At 30.9% G+C, this 19,372-nt stretch overlaps 1 protein-coding gene across 1 annotated transcript in view; it reads right to left on the bottom strand.

The window, feature by feature from the left end:
• Positions 1 to 19,372, bottom strand: part of Atrnl1 (attractin-like 1) — a gene marked incomplete at its 5' end in the record, with an annotated part of 750,654 nt that overhangs the window by 424,352 nt on the left and 306,930 nt on the right. Inside the window, 3 exon segments of the mRNA XM_013515898.1 lie at positions 9,147 to 9,304; positions 10,851 to 10,929; positions 13,097 to 13,191. Of these exon segments, the coding sequence (XP_013371352.1) occupies positions 9,147 to 9,304; positions 10,851 to 10,929; positions 13,097 to 13,191 (332 nt within the window).

The raw sequence follows: 19,372 nt of genomic DNA, 5'->3' as shown, positions 1-19,372 counted from the left end.
GTTGACCAGTATTGCATGTTTATATCTGTTTTCACGAGAAGCCACTTTGAAGATATCAATATGTAATACAACCACCGTTGTTAATTCCCTACCACTTTGTTTGTAACTCTGTGTTGTCTGTATTGTGCTTGTGATATGTTGTAAAATGTTGTATGTCTGTTAATGTTTCCCTCCTTTTATCTTTAAAATAAAAAAAAGAAAGACAACAGAAAATAAAAATAGTTATACTAATAACATAATTATTGTACATGTTCTATGGGGTAATTTGAAAAAATATACAAGGACATTTTGTTAGCACATTTAATTATAATTCTTGCTTTTAAATCATGTATAGATATATAGAGAGAGATAGAGAGATAGATATGATAAAACTTCCTCTTTATTTTAATACCCTACTTAACCAGTAATGTGCCATCTTATTTTCTGTTCAAATAACTCATCTTATTTTTGTTCAAAACACTAATACATTTGTGATAAAAATGTACAGATACCAGCCTTAAGATTCAGTTATTTTTCTCTTTTATTCTGTATAACTTAACAATTACTACTAGAGATATCACTACTCTATAATGGAAATTAGAATGGCAAGTTGAAGAGAGATTCTTAGCATTATACTCATAAAAACCAAATCTAAATTATGACATCAATTTGCAGATTGACTTAACAGTGAATTAGCAAAGCACATTTACTGAGAAACAGGTACTTTAGAACCAGTCTCATTTAATTTAATTTAAACTGTGATGTATAAATGTTGATGAGCAGCACTATCATTCGACAATACAAAGTACTTAAATTTAATGCATTCTTTCTGCTTTTGAAGATACTAGCACTGCAGCTATAGCAATTGTTTTCTTCTTTCATTGTCAAGATTGGATGACATTATGTCATAAAGTGTTAACACAATAAAATCTAATTTTAGAAAATCATGACAATCAACTCAGTAGTATGATTCTCTAGCAATCCAAAAGAAGATTTTTTTTATTTAGTTACAAGATTATTGGAAATTTTATGCACCTTAGAGTCACAACTACAATTTGTTAAGAATATTTGAACTCTACAATGTTTGGCAAAAAGAGGCACTTTATGGAGAACAATAAAAAATTTGTTTAAAACTAGAATCATCTATATTTGATAAAGACAGCTTTAAAAACTACCTGCAATGATAAAATAATATACTAAACTGGCACAGGATATAAATAGCTAAATAAAGAGGACTGTGTACAAACAGCCATCTACCTAAAATTTTCTACTCAACTAGGTATATTACGTAGCTGCTATGAAATAAACTCTTTTTCTTGGTTTTTAGAAATCCATTAATAAGCACAAGATTTGTGGTTCTATGAGAACTGGACAGTTAACATATATACCATTTAGGAAGAAAGAGTAAAAGAAACAAATTACAATTAGACATAAAAACAAAAAATGTCCCTACACAAAAATTTTAAAAGCCTTTTTAATTTTCTATGATGATGAAAATAGTTTGCTAAAAGCCCATATAAAATAATGTAAATATATATATTTAAATAGAACTCAAACACACAAAATATTATAATTGTCAAGTCTGCATTATGAAACATAGTAGAAAGAATGTCAAAAGATGTAGTTCATGCAAAATTGTCAGTAGTGAGGATATTGAGCTATCATTTATTCTAAAATTCTTTTTATTAGTACTTCTTTTTATTAGTACATGTTTTCAAAATGTAATGTTTATATTCCTTGTATAGAATTAGTACATGTACATGGATTTTCTTTCAGATGCCTTGTTTTCTAAATTTGTAAAATCCACTTTTACTCCAAAACTAGCTTAGGGTTGAATTCTTTAAGTGCAATGGGGAGAACCCTGACTGCATGAGCCACATGAGGATGCACACTACCTTGTGTATTATTTTATTCCCTCAATAAGTTTCCGCATTGTGATAGAAATAATAAATATCTGTTTTAAAAAGATGGTGAAAAAAATTTATATAATCATCTAGTATCTGTCACTTTGCTAAGAAGCACTAATTTATATTAGCCTTTAAATGGTAAACCTAGAAGAGGATACTGAGTAATAACAAACATTATTATGCATTTGCATTTTTCTCATTATTTCAATAAATTTACAAAGTTCTATAATTAAGGTAGTAAATTTCATTACACTAACAAAATTAGACCCAAAATTAGACTAAGTAGCCAAAATTAGACCCAAGCTGGAACAACTCAAATGAAACATTTTCCTACGTTCTTACATGTCAGGGCAAGCTTATACTTATTGGCTTGGTAGTTTATGTATTTGCCTTTTCTAATATATATAGAACCATTACCACTGAAAGTGCCAAAAACAACCGCGATGAAAAAACTTAAGTAATTATCTCATAGAAGTATGAAAATACTATTGACATTAAATGAAGGAGAATCTCCGAAACGTATTTTGCTGATAAAAAGATATGATATAAAAATAGCTTATTACACAAGCATAATAATAATTAAAAATTAAATTCCTCATACATCATTTCATTATAGCAAAAAATACAACAGGAATAATATTAAAAGTAGAAAGGCTGAAATAGCCTGAAGCATTTCTTTCAGGTATGCCCACAAATTTACATGCTTGTATATCAATGGTACAAATTTATATAGAAGAATAAACTGTTAACTTTTACCGGGAATAATACTTTACATTATAATATAGCTGTTGTAATTTTTTAAAAACAGGCACTTACTTTTGGACAGAGGACTATTGTTACCTCATAATTTCATGGACTTTGAAAATCAATAGATAATAATCTTCAGGAATTAGATTATTTATAATAAATAATTAGTAATCATTATTTATAATAAATAATTTTCAGGAATAGGATTATTTATAACTTTAAAATTTGTATTTTTAAAATAATCTATAGCATGCAGTAATAAATATTACTGAACAGTTTCATATATGGGTTGTAAACTTTCTCATAACTTTCAGCTCTCTGAAATTTACAAAGGTACATGTACTGGAAATCAAAATATAGAGACATTTACTGACTACAATTTATTCCAAATGTATGGAAAACTTTAGATCCAAGAAAAACCATAAAACAAATTTACAAAGAGAAAAATAAAATCACATATACAATAATATTCCTCTCACCCCATAAATAAACTTATGACTATTAAATTGAATATCTGTATTATTTGGATTCAAAATAATATATAAGATTTCCCTACCCTGCAAAAAATGCAGAGAGGAGTGAGTTTTTCCTTCTGGTGAAAAATAACTAATCAAATAGACAAAATATATAAAAAACCAGGTTTTTAACACTAGATATCAGGCAATACATAGCAATACTATCTAGGTAGAAAGAAAAATGAGCTGACTGTTTAAACGCCAAAATTTATTATGGCTTTAAGGCTACATCATGGAATGATGATCAGAGATGTACCCAGGAAGCTTTCCTCAGTTGAGAAGGTGAGGTAGGTCAACAGAGAAGACTAAGTAGCCAGATTTTACCAAATAGAAACTAGAGAAGAAAGAGCTGCCCAGAGAGCCCCTGGGATATACTGTAGGTCTTCCTGAATCTTCTGCTGAACTTTCTAAGGAAAAGAAAAAAATCTGGAATGAGAAGAAATCCTTAAAACTTCTATAAGGTTGGGAATAATTTGTGTCCTACCAAATAGAATAGGTAATATATTACCTAAAAAAGGAGGACCTCAGAGTGAAAGGACCAAATGTCAGGATTTTTCTTGTCTGACACAGCACAAGAATACACCTTGAAAAGATCAAAGTATTTCAAAGTAAATCAACTCTACCACAAGAGAGGAAGCATAAATGCATAAAAGTATCAATTAAAAGTCAGGCAGAAAAAGAGGAAAGAAGGGACAATAATAAGTAATAAAAGTAGAAAATAAATAACTTGTTAAATTTAAATCTAGAGATTTAAGTATATGTACATCAAATGTACATGATTTAAAACTGGAAAAAGGAAACAAGTATATCCTGTCCAAAACAACCTTACTTTAAATACAAAATCATAAATAAGTTTTGTGGATGGAAAATGTTGTATCATTGTAACAATAATCAAAAGAAAAAAGAACTGGATATATTAAATTGGCAAAATAGAAGATAAAGGGAAACATATTTCTATGAACACAAAAGATCATTTCCCAAGACAAAGATTTTCAGATATTAATTCATTAAGAAGAAAAATATTTAAATGCATCTACATATACATAACAGAAGTTCAATATAGAAGTAAAATTTCTTAGAACTGTAAGATGTTATGATCTTAATCTAAAATGTTTCCTCAAAGTCTCAGGTATTCAGAGGTGGGACTTTCAGAAGATGATTCATTCATGATGTTGATATACTAAGCAGTGGATTAATCTGTGATGAATGATAGTTGAATGTGCTATAAGGGCCTAATTAGAGGAGGTGATTCATAGGAGGCAAGCCTTCTGGTGGACTATTTCCACTCTGGCCTTTGCTTTCTAGCTTCTATGGCTTGAGCAGCTTTCCCCTGCCAGGATCTTCTATGATGTCACTTCTGCCTTAGAGCAAGCAAAACATGGGCTGAATCCTCCAAAACCATGAATAAAATAATCCTGCTTTCCTGAATCCTGGACTTGAAATTATGCTACAAAGCTACTGTGATAAAATCAGCATGGTACTGGCAAAGAAAACCCAGATCTGAAGATCAATGGAGAAAATTAGAAGATGCAGACACAGTTACACACACTCAGTGACCTTATCTGTGAAAAAGGGGCCGAACATGTTCACTGGTGGAAAGATAGCCTCTTTAACAAATGGTGCTGGAAAAACTGGCTTTCCTCAAGCCAAAGACTAAAACCTGACCCAAGTCTGTCACTATGCACTAAAATAAAGTCAAAATGGATCAAGTATCTACACATTAAAACACACATTAAATCTACTGGAAGAAAAGTTAGTCAAAATCTTGAAGACATAGGGGTAAGCAGAGAGTTCATGAACAAAACCAAACTGCATGGGAAATACTTTAAAGAATCAATAACAGGGATCTCATCTTATTGAAAAAAATTTTGCACATCAAAAGAAATCACCAAAGGAGTAAAAAGAAAACCCATGAATTGGGAAAAAATTTCAGCCAATTGTCCCTCAGACAAATGACTTCTATCTAGAACATATAAAGAATTTTAAAATGTCAGGCCCCCAAATTCAAAGACCCAATCCAAACATGGCATCTGAGAAGAATACACACTTCTCAGATGAAGAAATACAAATGGAAAATAAATGTATGAAAAAATGTTCAACATCATTGGTCATTAGAGAAATGCAAATTAAAACAACACTGAACCATCTCACCCAGAAAGAACGGCTATCATCAAGAAATCAACCAATAGCAAATGCTGGAGAAGCTGAGAGAAAAAAAGGAACCCTTCTCCACTGCTGGTGGGAGGGTAGACTGGTGAAAACACTGTGGAAATCAGTTTGGAGATTCCTGACAAAACTAGGATTAGAGGTTCCATTTGACCCAGCTCTTCCCCTTCAGAGTATTTTCCTAGAAGAATTAAATACATCATACCACTGTTGCATATGTGTACTCATGTTTACAGCAACACATATTTGTCATAGCTAAGTCTTGGAAACAACCCAAATGCCCATCAACTGAGGAATGGATAAAAAATGTGCGGTATTTTTATTCAATGGAGTACTATCCAGCTGTAGAAAAGAGAAACTCAAGGCTTTTATAGGTAAATGGATGCAACTAGAGACCATACTCATAAGTGAAATAAATCAGACCCACATGTGTAAACATTATATTGCCTTCTAGCGTAATAACCTAAAACAGTAAATAAAACCCAAAAGGTAAAATACATAATGTGGAAGGAAAAGAAAGTCTCAAAGGGAAGGAACAACTGGAGTGAGGGAGAAGAGAAAAAGAAAGAAAGAAGGAAAGGAAAATATATATGTATATAGAAAGATAGCTGTAATAATTGTACTGCTGATGTCTATTGATGTATTGAAAAAACAGTTAATGCTTAAATTTTTTTCTTGACCAATTTTACATGCTTATATGTGGTAATCTGAACAACTAATTTGAGGACAACAATATGCATTATAACCATCACTGGTGAATTCCTACCTTCTTGTTTTGAAACCCTATATCATTTTTATTCTTTTTGTGTTATTTAGTTTTTGTCTATGCTGTTATTTTTTATTCTCTTTAAAATAAAAAAGTAAAACACTGTTCATTTAACATTACAGTTATGTTGGTTAGAAATATGACATGAATTTCACTCGATTAAAACCCAGCTCTCAGCCATGTATGCTTTCTAAAGGTACTAGGAAGCAATCTGGTTCAGTGACTTTTCTAGCTTCCACAAACTGTCTTCCTGATCTAAGGGCACATTGCCTCCACATCCAAAGACAGAAATGGTACCTCTCTCTGACTATTCCTTTGTAAATGCTTCTTACTCTAACAATAAACCTAGCCAGAATAAAAATTCTTTTAAGGATTCACGTTATCATCTTGGGTGTACCCAGGTAATTCAGGATAATCTTCCTATCTCAGGGTCCTAACTTCAATCACATTTTAAAAGTACTCCTTTTTCTTTAGAGCTAATATAGTCAAAGGCTCCAGGGATTAAGACATTAGCATCTTTAGAAAGCCATTACTGTAGCAAGCACAGCACCTCATAAAATAAATCCTTACATGTTTACAAAGTTTCAAGTCATACAAAATATATTCTGCGACCATACTGGTATAAAGTAACAGACAAACGACATAAAGATTTCCAGAAACTGTTCAAATACTTGGAAATTAAACTACTACTGGAATAACCCATTTAAACAGGAAACCAAATGAGAAATTACAGAAAAAACTTTAAACCAAACAATCAATCAAAATTTTATTCAAGGAAATACAACAAAGTAGTATTTAGAATGAAATGAATACTACTAAATTCCCATACTAAATAAAAAAATCTCAAATGAATGACCCCAAATATCACAATAAGAAGTAGGAAGAGTATATCAATATTAAAGTAAGAAAATAATGGAAAGAAACAAAAGAAATACTGAAATAAAAGTCTGAAAAGAATGATCATATCAATGACAGTGCTCAAGAAAAATCGATGAAATTGATAAAGCTCTAGACATACAAGCTAGAATAGAAAAAGGAGAAAGAAACAAATTATATGGAATTGAAAAGATGATATTACCATGGAGAATATATTAATATTATTAACATTTTTGCCAAGACATTCTATACATTAGATTAAAACAGTCAAGACACAACTGAGAGATACAAACTGATAAAGTTCACTCAAGAAGAAAGAGATAAGCAGAAAACCTCTAAATCTATTAAGAAGATTATATTTATAAAGTCTTCCAGCAAAGAAAATCTAATGTCCAAATAAATTCAATATTGTACTTGTGACCATTAATCCTGATGTCAATGTCATGGGAGTGAGAAAGGCCCAGTAGATTGGAAGAGTATGCACACAGTAGGTGCTTGAAAGGTCACAGAGACATGATTCTTGCCAGCTCCCCTTGGGCACTATTCCGCTGCTCTGTTCTGTCACCACCATGAATTCAGCAGGTTTGCTCCAGTACACCCTTCTGCCACAATGGTCCTGTCTTGGATTTTTCTGACAATGAACTGAGTCCCCTCAAACCATGAACTACATTAAATTTTTCATCCTCTAAGTTGCAAATGTTGTGTATTGTATCCAGCAGAGTGCACTGACTACTACAGTATTTTAGCACATATCTAATCAAGGGAAATATTTATTCACAGGTTAATTACAGAGGATGGAATAGATTCCAGTACATTCTACGAGACCGTTAGAAACATGACACAAAGACAAACAAGATTAAAAGAATAAAAATAAACTACTCATACTAATCATTATAAACATAGATAACAAAATTTTACCAAAATTTTAGGATAGCAGGTCCATACCATATCATGAACACGTGGAGTCTATTCTTGAATAGGAATGTTGACTTAAATATTCAAACTCAAGGGGATATAGCTCAGTGGCACAAGTGCCTGCCTGGCAAGCATAGGGTTCTGAGTTCTACGTCCTGAATCCCCCCCTCAAAATGTTCAAGCTCAATATTTTGCCTCATACTAAGCTGAATAAATCAACTAAAACCTGCTCAATATTTGTAAACACTCTCAATATTAAAAATTTTAAACTACATACACAGAAGTACTTCTGCTATTTTTCCAATTACATCACCATCTAAGTCAAACACTGTACAATGAAAAACAAAATCTCAAATTAATACCCGTAATGGTTTACTGAATGGAAATTTGTACTATTTTTAAACAGTTTAGTTACCATTAATTAGGTGTTAATTCTTTTGGTAAATGCATGATTATAAAAATCTTTATTCCTCTTATAATGACCACATAGAAATCAACATAAATAAAACGTGCAAACATTTCAGGTCATAGAACATAATCTATCATTTATTAATATAAAAGGCAAGGAATAACCTGTAAATCTTTATAACATTTTAAAAATAACAGCTTAGTATAGTGTGTAGCATATATGAGCTACCTGATAAATTAATGTGAATTTAATTAGTCATAAAGCAATAATACGTAAACAAATCCCAATCATCAAAATTTTATAAAAGACTACTTACAAATAGAACATCCCCAATATTTCCTAGAAATAAGCTGAAATGTTCAATAGTCTACAACTAGCCCAAATAAAAATGAAGCGTCTGACACAAAGACAGCATCATCTAAGAAATCAATAACAGCACGCAGAGGACTTTAAAAAGTAAATTTCTAGGCATTGCTAATCCTAAAAGTTTAGTAACAGATTAATTTACATTTCCTATATGGTATAGTAAAAGTATGAGTATTAAAATAGAGCATATGATTTCAACTACAGTAGTAATAAGTAAAAATTTACATCAACTAAGTATAAAATTAATCAGAAGACTTAAAAATCCTAGTTGCTTCAAATTTTGCTGCATATTTCAGACTAACTTGGTTCAATAGTATTTCCACGAGTGTTTTCATGGAGACATTCAATGACACACCATCATACACATTTCTTTATTAAGGGTCAATACATGTTTTAATATTGTTCAAGTCAAGAAATATATCATCTTTTGTAGAAAAACATGATTCATTTATAATGAAAGTATTGAATGATCATTAGAAATAAATATTCTTCACACTTACCTGTATTTTAATAGGCCAGGAAAAGTTGCTGACATACACATAAAATGTAATGTTAGGATTGCTTCTGAAGTTAAACTTTTCATAGGAAAAACTATCTCTGTATTCCTTTATATTAGTCCTGGAAATTATAGGAGTCTCTTCCCCAGATATGGTTCCAGCTAAAGTGTAAATAATAACAAAATAAATAATTCATGCTAGAAAATAGGGATCTTTACTAATTTCAAAATAGTTAAAATACTTATTTTTATAATTGGTCTTATAAAATACAATTATCAAAATATGCCCATGTTTACAATTTTAAATGAGAAAGAAAATAAGTTTCCCATATGCTTCATAGAAATAGACTCAGTATATAAAAATTACTTGAAAAAATGGTACCGCTGATTAAATGAAGTATAGTAGGTGTTGACTTTGATACTTGATATTCTTTTCTAACAAAAGTTCTACTCCAGATACATTATGGTCCCTATTTTTCAAACTGAAAGCTAACCCTGATAAACATCAAACCATTTGTACCATGTTTATGACTAGTATCAGTAAACTCTTTGGAATTTAGATCTATATGGCACCAGAAACTGAGCTCCCTTTACTTAGTACTTCATAGAGCCTTGCCAAACAAATCAGACCGTATTTTCACATGTCTTAATCCAATTCAAAATGGAAAAGAAATCAATTTATTGGTCTTTCCACAAATTGAACCATTACCAATTTAAATAAATTGGGAGGACACCATAATTTAAAACATAAGCTAAATGCTCTATTAGTTAAACACAGAGTGGGTACTTAATAAACATTTACTAAAGTTAACCAGATGGAGCAAAGCATTTCCAACAATTTTTTTTTTTTTGGTTTTTTTTTTTTTTTTGGTTTTTCTCCGGTACCAGGAACTGGACTCACGACTTTGCGCTTGCCAGGCAGGCGCTTTGCCGCTGAGCTAAATCCCCAGCCCCCATTTCCAACAATTTTGACTAGTCTTACACCTTAGTGAACTGTAAAAATAAATAGAATTAGTTCCAGTAAAGGAATTAATTTCAAATTGATCTCCTATTCTAAAATTAGTTTGTACGCCTTAACATGTAGATTGAGAACCCTATATCCAAATACAAGTATTTAAAGATAAGCATACTTATGTTCCAAATTTATAATTCAACATAAAGATTTGAATTTCCTTGTAGTTATATTTTTTAAAATCAATAATTTCAATTTATAAACAGTGTGCAAGACATATTCATATTTGTTTTTAATACTACCCTCTGCACTGAAGCATACAAGAGGGAATATATTTCTAAACTTGAAATAATAGATCAAGTGGTTGCTTTTATCAGTTTGGATAGAATAATTTCTTTTTTAAGTAGGAAGGAAGTTTAATAAATGTATAAATCTCATAGTCATTTGAAATGCAGTCTCATGATTTCTTAAAGAGGAAATCTGTCTGAATTAGAACTCTGCATTTCATAGTACAGCTATTTTTTATAAATTTAGTGATGTATAACATTTACTACACACCTAATTTTAATTGAACAAGGAAGTCAACAAAGTAATGTAGTTTTATTAATAGTTACTTATTATTTTTATCAATAACAACACAAAGATTATGATATGAAACTTTTAAGCTTTTATTTATTTAGATGAATGATAAAACATGCTAGAAAAGTTTCCATATAGGAACACATGGGAAGGAGATTTGACACCAAAATCTTTTACCTGTTGAGCCAACTGACCATGTAATGTTGAGATTGAAGTTGTTTGATGCATTAATTGAAATATCCAAATTTTTGTTTGACTATCAAGAAAGAAAATGTTAAAGTTAAGACAGTGAAAATATACTGGATACATATAACTTACTGGTTTAATTTTACCTGTGCTAAATTTCTCAAGCTCTCTGTGTTACATAACTTTTAAACTGAACAGGTATAGTTGTCATTTACAGTATAGATCTCATTTTTTTTAATAAAAAAAGTGTGATAAACTCCAAGTTAGATTTTAATCTTCCCCATTTGTCTTCTGTGCTATAACCTGGCCTTTTCTCTAAAATGGGTATGTAAGGAGTTCCCTCAAGAAATTTTTGGTAGCACTGATATTTTTACTTCATTCTCTTTTTTTTTTTTTTTTTTTTTTTGAGACAGGATCTCACTGTGTAGTTCAGACTAGCTTTGAACTCACTATGTAGCTCAGACTGGCCTCAGACTTGCAGCGATCTTCCTACCTCACCCTCTCGAGTGCTGGGATTACAGGAATGCACCACCATACCAGGTTCATTTATCTACTCTAAATTTAGATATTATTGAAATATACAGTACTATAACTGAAGACCTATAAAAACCATTTAGCATTATTGAAAAGCTCATTATCATCATCAAAGCATCATTAACATCTCTGAAAATTATGAAGTCAATCATTTAGAACATTGTTGGTAGATGTGGATGAGCGCAACATGATCATGTCACACAGAAAATTACTCCAGAAATTGTTCACATAAAACCACTGACTAGCAGTGATTTACAGTGCGTTAGAATTAAACCTATTTTCAATAGGTAGGAAATGTATAAATATCAAGATATCTACAGTTTATTTTTATTTCCTTATATGATAAGTAGGAAGCCTTGATCAATAACTCATAATAATTGCAGAGATTGCTCCCAATATATGAACATATGTTTAACCAAAGAGAATTACAAAAAAATGATATCATAAGCATTTTTGCTGACACATCTCTGTGGTTCAGCATCAAACCTCATGCCTGGTCCCTTGGATTCAACTGGTCAAGACAGTAAAATATAAAACTGAAACCAGGAACATTTCAAACATTTTTAGGGATTTCTCGAAATTGAAGGGGTTTCTGGATGTTGAAGGAGGCAGCGATGGTAGAAAGAAGTAAACCAGAATTGTTGCTAATCTAGACAAATTTGCCTGATCTTATTGATAATACTTGGTAGAAACATTATTTATTTTCAAATTTTGAGCCAGATACCCCACTTATATTAAATGTCTTTAAGCCTCAGAAAATCCCACACTTTGGAATTAGTATTAACAATTATGATGCCATTGGCAATGAATAAATTTCTGATAGATGCTACAACACAGTTGAACATTGGCAACATTATTCTAAGTGAAACAAGCCAAACAAAAAATCAAACACTGTACAACTATATTTATATGGAGGACCCCAAATAAAAAACTTTCATAAAGCCAGAAGCTGAATCAAGGTACGAGGATCTGGGGAAAGGAAAGAATGAACAGTTATTACTTAATGAACACAGAGATCGCACTAGAGATAACGAAGAAGTTTGAAGATGGATAAAGGTGATGATTATACAACATTATAAATAAGTACCTAATGCTACTGAACTGCACAACCAAAAGTAGTTAAAAGGGTTAATTATATTTTATGGAAAAATAAACTACAATTTTAAAATACTTATATTTTTGAATACTATTATATCACACTGATATAGTTGCTGACATTATTAATACAAAAACACTCAGTGAAGAGAGGATCATCATTAAAAGAAAATACTATTAAAATCCTCATTTAAAAATTAAAACATTATCTGTACTCCAAAAAATACAGTCACTCCTTAAATTCTACAGAATAGGAGTTAACACAGAATAAACTGCTCTATTGGGGGTAAAGTCAGTTTTATTTTCAACTCAGACTAACAGTTTGGGTAATAAATATGAATAAGCATTATATTATAAAACATACATATGTACAAATTATCTAAGATGTAAAGTATAGAAACTGTTTGCAAAATTAAAATATTAAATACACACACTCCTTGAATTAGGAGGATATTTAAATTTTATGAAAAGAAAGAGTAAGATTGACCTTTTCTACAAAGCCCTAAAGTGTTATAACTCCGAGGAATAAAATCACAATGAAAGATGACAGAAAGTTGGTGTCCTTTGAAATGAATATAATCACATTATAAAGGATAATATTTCTTTACCTGTTCTGGATTTGCTATGAAATTTATGGCAGTATGGTGGCGATCATCTTCCTGTAATAAGCTAAAGGTAAACTGATAATCAATCAAAAGGCTGTCTGTGGGGAAAGAAAAAGTAGAATCCTGATATGTACAATACAATAAAAACTGCCTGGAAAACAAGAGTTAGGTGAAAATTCCACCCTATCCTCATGCTGAAATTGTCATTAAATACTAGTGGCCTAGATAAGATTAGCACAATGTAAATCTTTCTCTCAAACAACAAATGCAAAATGCAGATATAGAAGTTTTAATTCTTAAAATAATATTTATTACATTTTGAGTACTACATTAACACTAAAGACATCTGGAAACTATGAAAATGTAAGAAAATAAATAAAAGGGGGCTGGGGATTTAGCTCAGCGGCAAAAGCGCCTGCCTGGCAAGCGCAAGGTCGTGAGTTCGGTTCCCAGTACCAGAGAAAAACCAAAAAAAAAAAAAAAAAAAAAAAAAAAAAAAAAAAAAAAAAAAAAAAAAAAAGAAAATAAATAAAAGGAATCTATAATCTCAAGAGAGAAATGGTTTTAATATTTGGTGCATTTTATTCCAGTTAAAATTCTACAACTATCAAAGTAGACCTTTTGGTATTCTACTTTTTTAAAATCAAAATTGTTGGAAAACATTATCTTTACTCTAAACAATATGTGACCACTGTATTGCATTTACTTATTCATTTACTATGGACATTTCTATTCTTATCAATTTTAAGACAACTCCATGAAAAATTTTATTTTATATATGGAACTTTCAGCATCTTGATAAAAGAACTTCACAAGAAAGTAATTCCCAATTATGTCCATACAAAAAACTAAAACAAAAGTAAAACATTTAAATATTATAGGTCATTGATGGCTTCATATGTTACACAAGTGTTAAGTATTGCTCATAATGTTTAATTATCACCAGTATAAAATTTCAAATTATTTTCAATAAAGATGACCTCCATACTTTATACATATACCTTTTATTTATTTTATGACCTCAGTAATTAAAAATATTAAATATGAAATATAAATATAGGATTGCTATAAAAAGATTTATTATTAAAAATATCAAGGCATCATTCTTCATACTGTTAATTGTACATTTTATAAAATTCAACACATAATATTTCTAGCATAATTCAGTACAATAAGGCAACATTTTATCTTTTTAAGAATTTATACACACCCTTACATCTGACAATGAAACTTATGCAATATAACACATTTCTAATTTTTATCTACAAGTATGTATACTATAGTATTTGGCAGATTTAAAATTTCATAACTAAAAAAATAAACTTTATTTGTAGGCTTAACAATATAACTGATTAGGGCCAATTACTTAAAAATGTTTTTCTCCTTTGGTGCTGGAGATTAAAGTCGGGCTTTTACACAGAGCTCAAATCTGCCTGCCTCAGATTCATGCTAGGATTGTAACCACGTCCCACCACAACTGACAAGCTTGTTGTTTTCTTTTAAGCCCAACACATGCAAATTTGTTAAAATATAATAAGTCTACAAATTAACCCAGTTGATGAAGTCACAAGCAGCAACCTGAACTTAAGAAGAAGAATCAAAGAATTCAAAGGATTGAAACAATATTTTTAGGCAAAATGTCTTAGATCATCAATATTTAAAGCATGCTTCCAAGACTTCGTATATATCCCTAACCTCGAACCACTTTCTCTTCGGCACTTGCATTCTCTTTCCTCTCTGAGCGTGTACTTCTTGGACTCTGGCTGATAAATCCCCCTATTGTTCTCATTGACACATCCCAGTTTTTTTTTCTTTCTGGGACTAGATTCAAACAACCTACTCTATGGAGGGTGGGGAGGTAATGTGAGGCTTCCAGGTCCTCTTTGGGGAAACTACATGGACCCCATTTTGTGGCAGTAAAAAGATAAGCTGTTTATAAAGAAAATGTATTTTAGTCAGAGCAGGAAAAGAAAATCTCAAAGTGAGGGCAAGTTTTAGCTGTGACTCTCGGAGAAGCTGTGGTAATGATACAGGCAAGATATGATGGTGACCAAGGTAACAGTGGATGTCATGGGAAGGATTGAGACACTAATTGTATTAAGATAAGTATTAAAATATGAGAAATTACAACAAATAGCAGATTAGCTGAATAAATAGATGTAGATTTTGGAAAGAAAGAAAGCAAGAAAGAAACAAAGGTAATTTTATATTTTTATCTTTTACCTAATACCAAACAATAATCACCATTAACTTAGAAGTGAAAAAATAGATGTCAGTTCAGGAGATAATTAGGCATTTAGTGTTGAAAAGGTTGAGTTTGTGGTATGTACTGAATATCTAGAATTTTGAGTCAAGTTCAGGGGTAGGACTAGTAGGTAATTTATAAATCACCATTTAAGCTATGAATGCAAAAAATCACTTTGTATATAGGTAAGAGATAAAGAGATAAGATCTAAGGCATATCTATAGTAAATATTTAAATTCTGTTGGGCTCAGTGGTCAGTCGCTATAATCCTAGCTGCTGAGGAGACAAGCAGAAGGATTACAAGTTCCAGGCAAACCAGTTGATTTAGAAAGATCTTTTCTTAAACATAAATAAAAAAGGATTGCCGATGTAACTCAGTTCAATCCACAGTCCTGAAAGGAAAAAAAAAAAAAAGATCCTAAGGAAACACCAGCAAAAGACACTTAGAAGGGGCAACTTAGTAGGCAGAAAAAAATCCAGAATTTAATGTTATGCAAGCCAAGTAAATGCACTGTTTAAAAGAGAAAATACTGATCACATTGGTTAAACAAAGCTGACATAAATAGGGTTTCAATCTTGAGTGAAGGTAAAATTTACTCAAAAAGAAGGGAAAATATCACCAATCAAAAGCAAGCATTTCAAAACAGTTTCTAAGAATTTGTAAAATTACTTTTATTTTTTCAAGATTGGAACTAGGTAGTAAGAAGTGGTGAGTGGATGGCCTTTAGGAGACAGAAAACAGATGACTAAAGACACCTGAGCAGCCCTGCGCAGAGGCTGCCTCAAGCCCAGGAATATTTTTCTAAGAACTGAAGCCAATGACATAAATATGTCCAATCAAACTCTTGTCCAAGCATTTAGGTATGATTTATTTCTTCTTATTTATCAGAATTCAAAGTACCAGATCAGAACAATGTATCTTGCATATGGTAATGATTAAGCCTAGTGAACAAAATTAGAAGTAATATTCAATTGAAGTGATTAGTAATGGTCCTCTTCAGACAATGAGATTTGCAACAAATTTAATAAAGTTCACACTGCAACACAGAATGATTTCTTTTAAAACTGTTTAGAATGAAAGGCTTCCAGAAGCCAACTGTACAAAATTCTACTTATCCAGATGATATATTTCTGCTTGGAATGTCAGAAAATATGTGGGTGTATTCTTAGAAAAATTTTGAATGAATAATTAACTGGAACTCAAAACATATACCTTAATGCTGAAATAGGTTCTGAAATTTCAAGTATTAGGATACAAGATATAAGACATTAAAATTAAAAATTTGCCTCAAGTTTATGCAAATACACACAACCCAAAAATAAGCTTTACTACTGCACTAATGAACTACTCCGTTATTGTATAAAGAAATTATTATTGACGTTTATTCAAGAAATTTATTGAACTATCAGTAAATGCAGAGAAATGACAAAGTAGGAGCAAGTGTAATCAAGACAGATGAAAGACCTACAGGTTCAGATCGGAAGAAATAGCATGTTTCATGCTAAATGGAAAAAAACTTACTAGAAAAGGAAAAATTAATGGAATAGGAGAAAGATGAGAAATAACTTGTATGGACCTGGAGAACATTATGCTAAGTAAAATAAACCAGACACAGAAAGATAATGCATTTATGTTCCATCTAAAATACTCAAATTCATAGATTTAGAAAGCAGAACTGGTGGTTCCAATAACTAAAATGATAAAGGAATGTTAGTCAAAGTCTTAAGTTATTCAACATGATTAAATTCTGGAGACCTACTGTATAGTACAGTGCCTACTGTTAACAATAATGTATTGTAAAAAAAAAATAATGTATTGTATACTTAAAATTTGTGGGAAAGCAGACCTTATGTTAAGTGTAAAGAAAAATACATACATACAAATGTACATAAATATATGTACACACACATATGTACATAAATGCAGGAGGTAACTTTTGGATACATACATACAGATATATGTATAATTTTGACTTTAGTGATGGTTTCATGGGTATTTCTTTACAAATTCATTGTTTTCTTTATATTCACTATGTACTATCTTTGTATCTCAAAAGGATGTCAGTAAAGTAGTTTAAAAGTCTTCCATAAAAAGACAGACTATGCAATGAAGGGCATAAGGGCACATAGTAAGTCTAAAGCAAAAATAAAATATGCATTTATATGCCACATCAAATATAAAAATCAGTTCCAGTTCATTAAGGACTTAAATATTAAAAGTAAAACTTTACAGCTTTCAGAAAAAAATACAAGCCACGATCTTCTGAGGTCTGGGGAAAGTTTTAAGACAGAAGTCATAAGAGAAGAAATTAATAAAATTTGAAATTTCTACACAAGAATAATTTTAATAAAGTTGAAGAGCAAAGCCACAGAACTTGAAGAATATTTGCTATATGTATATAGCCAATGAAGAACTAGGATCTAGAATTAGTTAACTAAAAAGTCCTATAAATTATTAAGATAAGCACTAACGTATAAACAAAGGCAAATTGCAAAATAAGAAAAATGCAAAAAATACAAACAATTCTAAAAAGAAACAGAAAGAAAATACATGCATGAAATGAGACAAAAGGAAATACAAGTAAAAACAAGAAAATAGTATTTTTAAACCATTAGATTGGCACACACTAAAAACCTAAAACTATAAACTGAGGATATGAAAGCAGAAATAAGTAAAGAAAGCATAAACTGATATAAATATTTGGCAATGCAATTTGGAGAAATCTAGTTAATTTGCAATTTCACTAAAAGTTCTAGCAAAGAAATAATTATGAGAATTATATTTGTAATTGTAACAAATTGCAAAAACAGGCTAGTTGTCCAGCAAGAGGGAAAAGAATAAGTAAATTTTGGTATATCTAACCAAATAAATGCTCTATATAATGCAACATAATTATAATAAATGCACTGTAGAGCTGTGTATATCAGCACTGATAAACCTCATAAAGGTTACATATAAAAGCAATTTTAGGATACATGGAGAATGATACAATTTATGCATTAGTTTAAAACATAAGAATGGTTATTTTAGGGTTTTTTAAATGAGGGAGTAAATAAGAATATAGTGATCAGCATTTACTAAAATGGTTTTTCTCCGGTATCGGGAACCGAACTCACGACCTTGCGCTTGCCAGGCAGGCGCTTTTTGCCGCTGAGCTAAATCCCCAGCCCCCAGCATTTACTAAAATGAATAATAAATATTTATTATTATTTGGATATAAATATTCTATGCGATGGTTTGAATGTCTGCTCCAAATATCACGTTGAAAATTAAATGCTACTGAGCCAGTATTAAGAGTTGAGACTTTAAAAGGTGAGCAGCACATGAGGGTATTGCTCTCATGAATGATTTAAGGCTCTCACTTTGGGAGCAGGTCAGTTCTAAAAGTGGGGGTTCAGCACATATTCCTTTTCCCTCTCTCTCTCTGACTCTCCATAATACATGTGCAAGAGCAATTTCTCACTATGAAATACTGTACTTTCTACCATATTATGCCACAGCAAGAAGTGCCTCACATGATAAAAGCCCTTTACCCTGGATTTTCCAGCCTCCAGAAAAATACACCAAATAAATTTCTATTTTTTGTTGTTGTTCTTTTTGAGACAGTGTCTCACTGTACAGTTCAGACTAGTCTTGAGCTCACTTTGTAGCCCAGACTAGCCTCAAACTTGTAACAATCCTCCTGCCTCAGCCTCCTGAGTACTGGAATTAAAGATGTGTGCCACCATGACCAGCATACATTTCAATTGCTGATAATTTATATAGCCTGTGATATTTTGTTATATATGCATCATTTGGATTAAAACATATTGCAATCCAAAAAAAAGCATTAACATAATAAAAACAAGATCAAGTCTGCTAATATATGAGGAATTCTAACTCAATTTCCAATGTCTTGTTTCTTTTTTAAAAATTTAAAACAAACGTAGCAAAATGTTAAACTTTACTGAGGTTTGTGTGTGTATGTGTGTGTGTGCTGGGGATTCAATGTAGAACTTCTTTGTTTTTTTTTTTTTTTTTTTTTTTTTTTTTT

This window comes from Chinchilla lanigera, unplaced genomic scaffold, assembly GCF_000276665.1.
Source record: "Chinchilla lanigera isolate Chin_1 unplaced genomic scaffold, ChiLan1.0 scaffold00030, whole genome shotgun sequence".
Classification (NCBI taxonomy): domain Eukaryota; kingdom Metazoa; phylum Chordata; class Mammalia; order Rodentia; family Chinchillidae; genus Chinchilla; species Chinchilla lanigera.
Note: the sequence above shows the minus strand (reverse complement) of the source record. Positions and strands in the feature narration are given on the sequence as shown.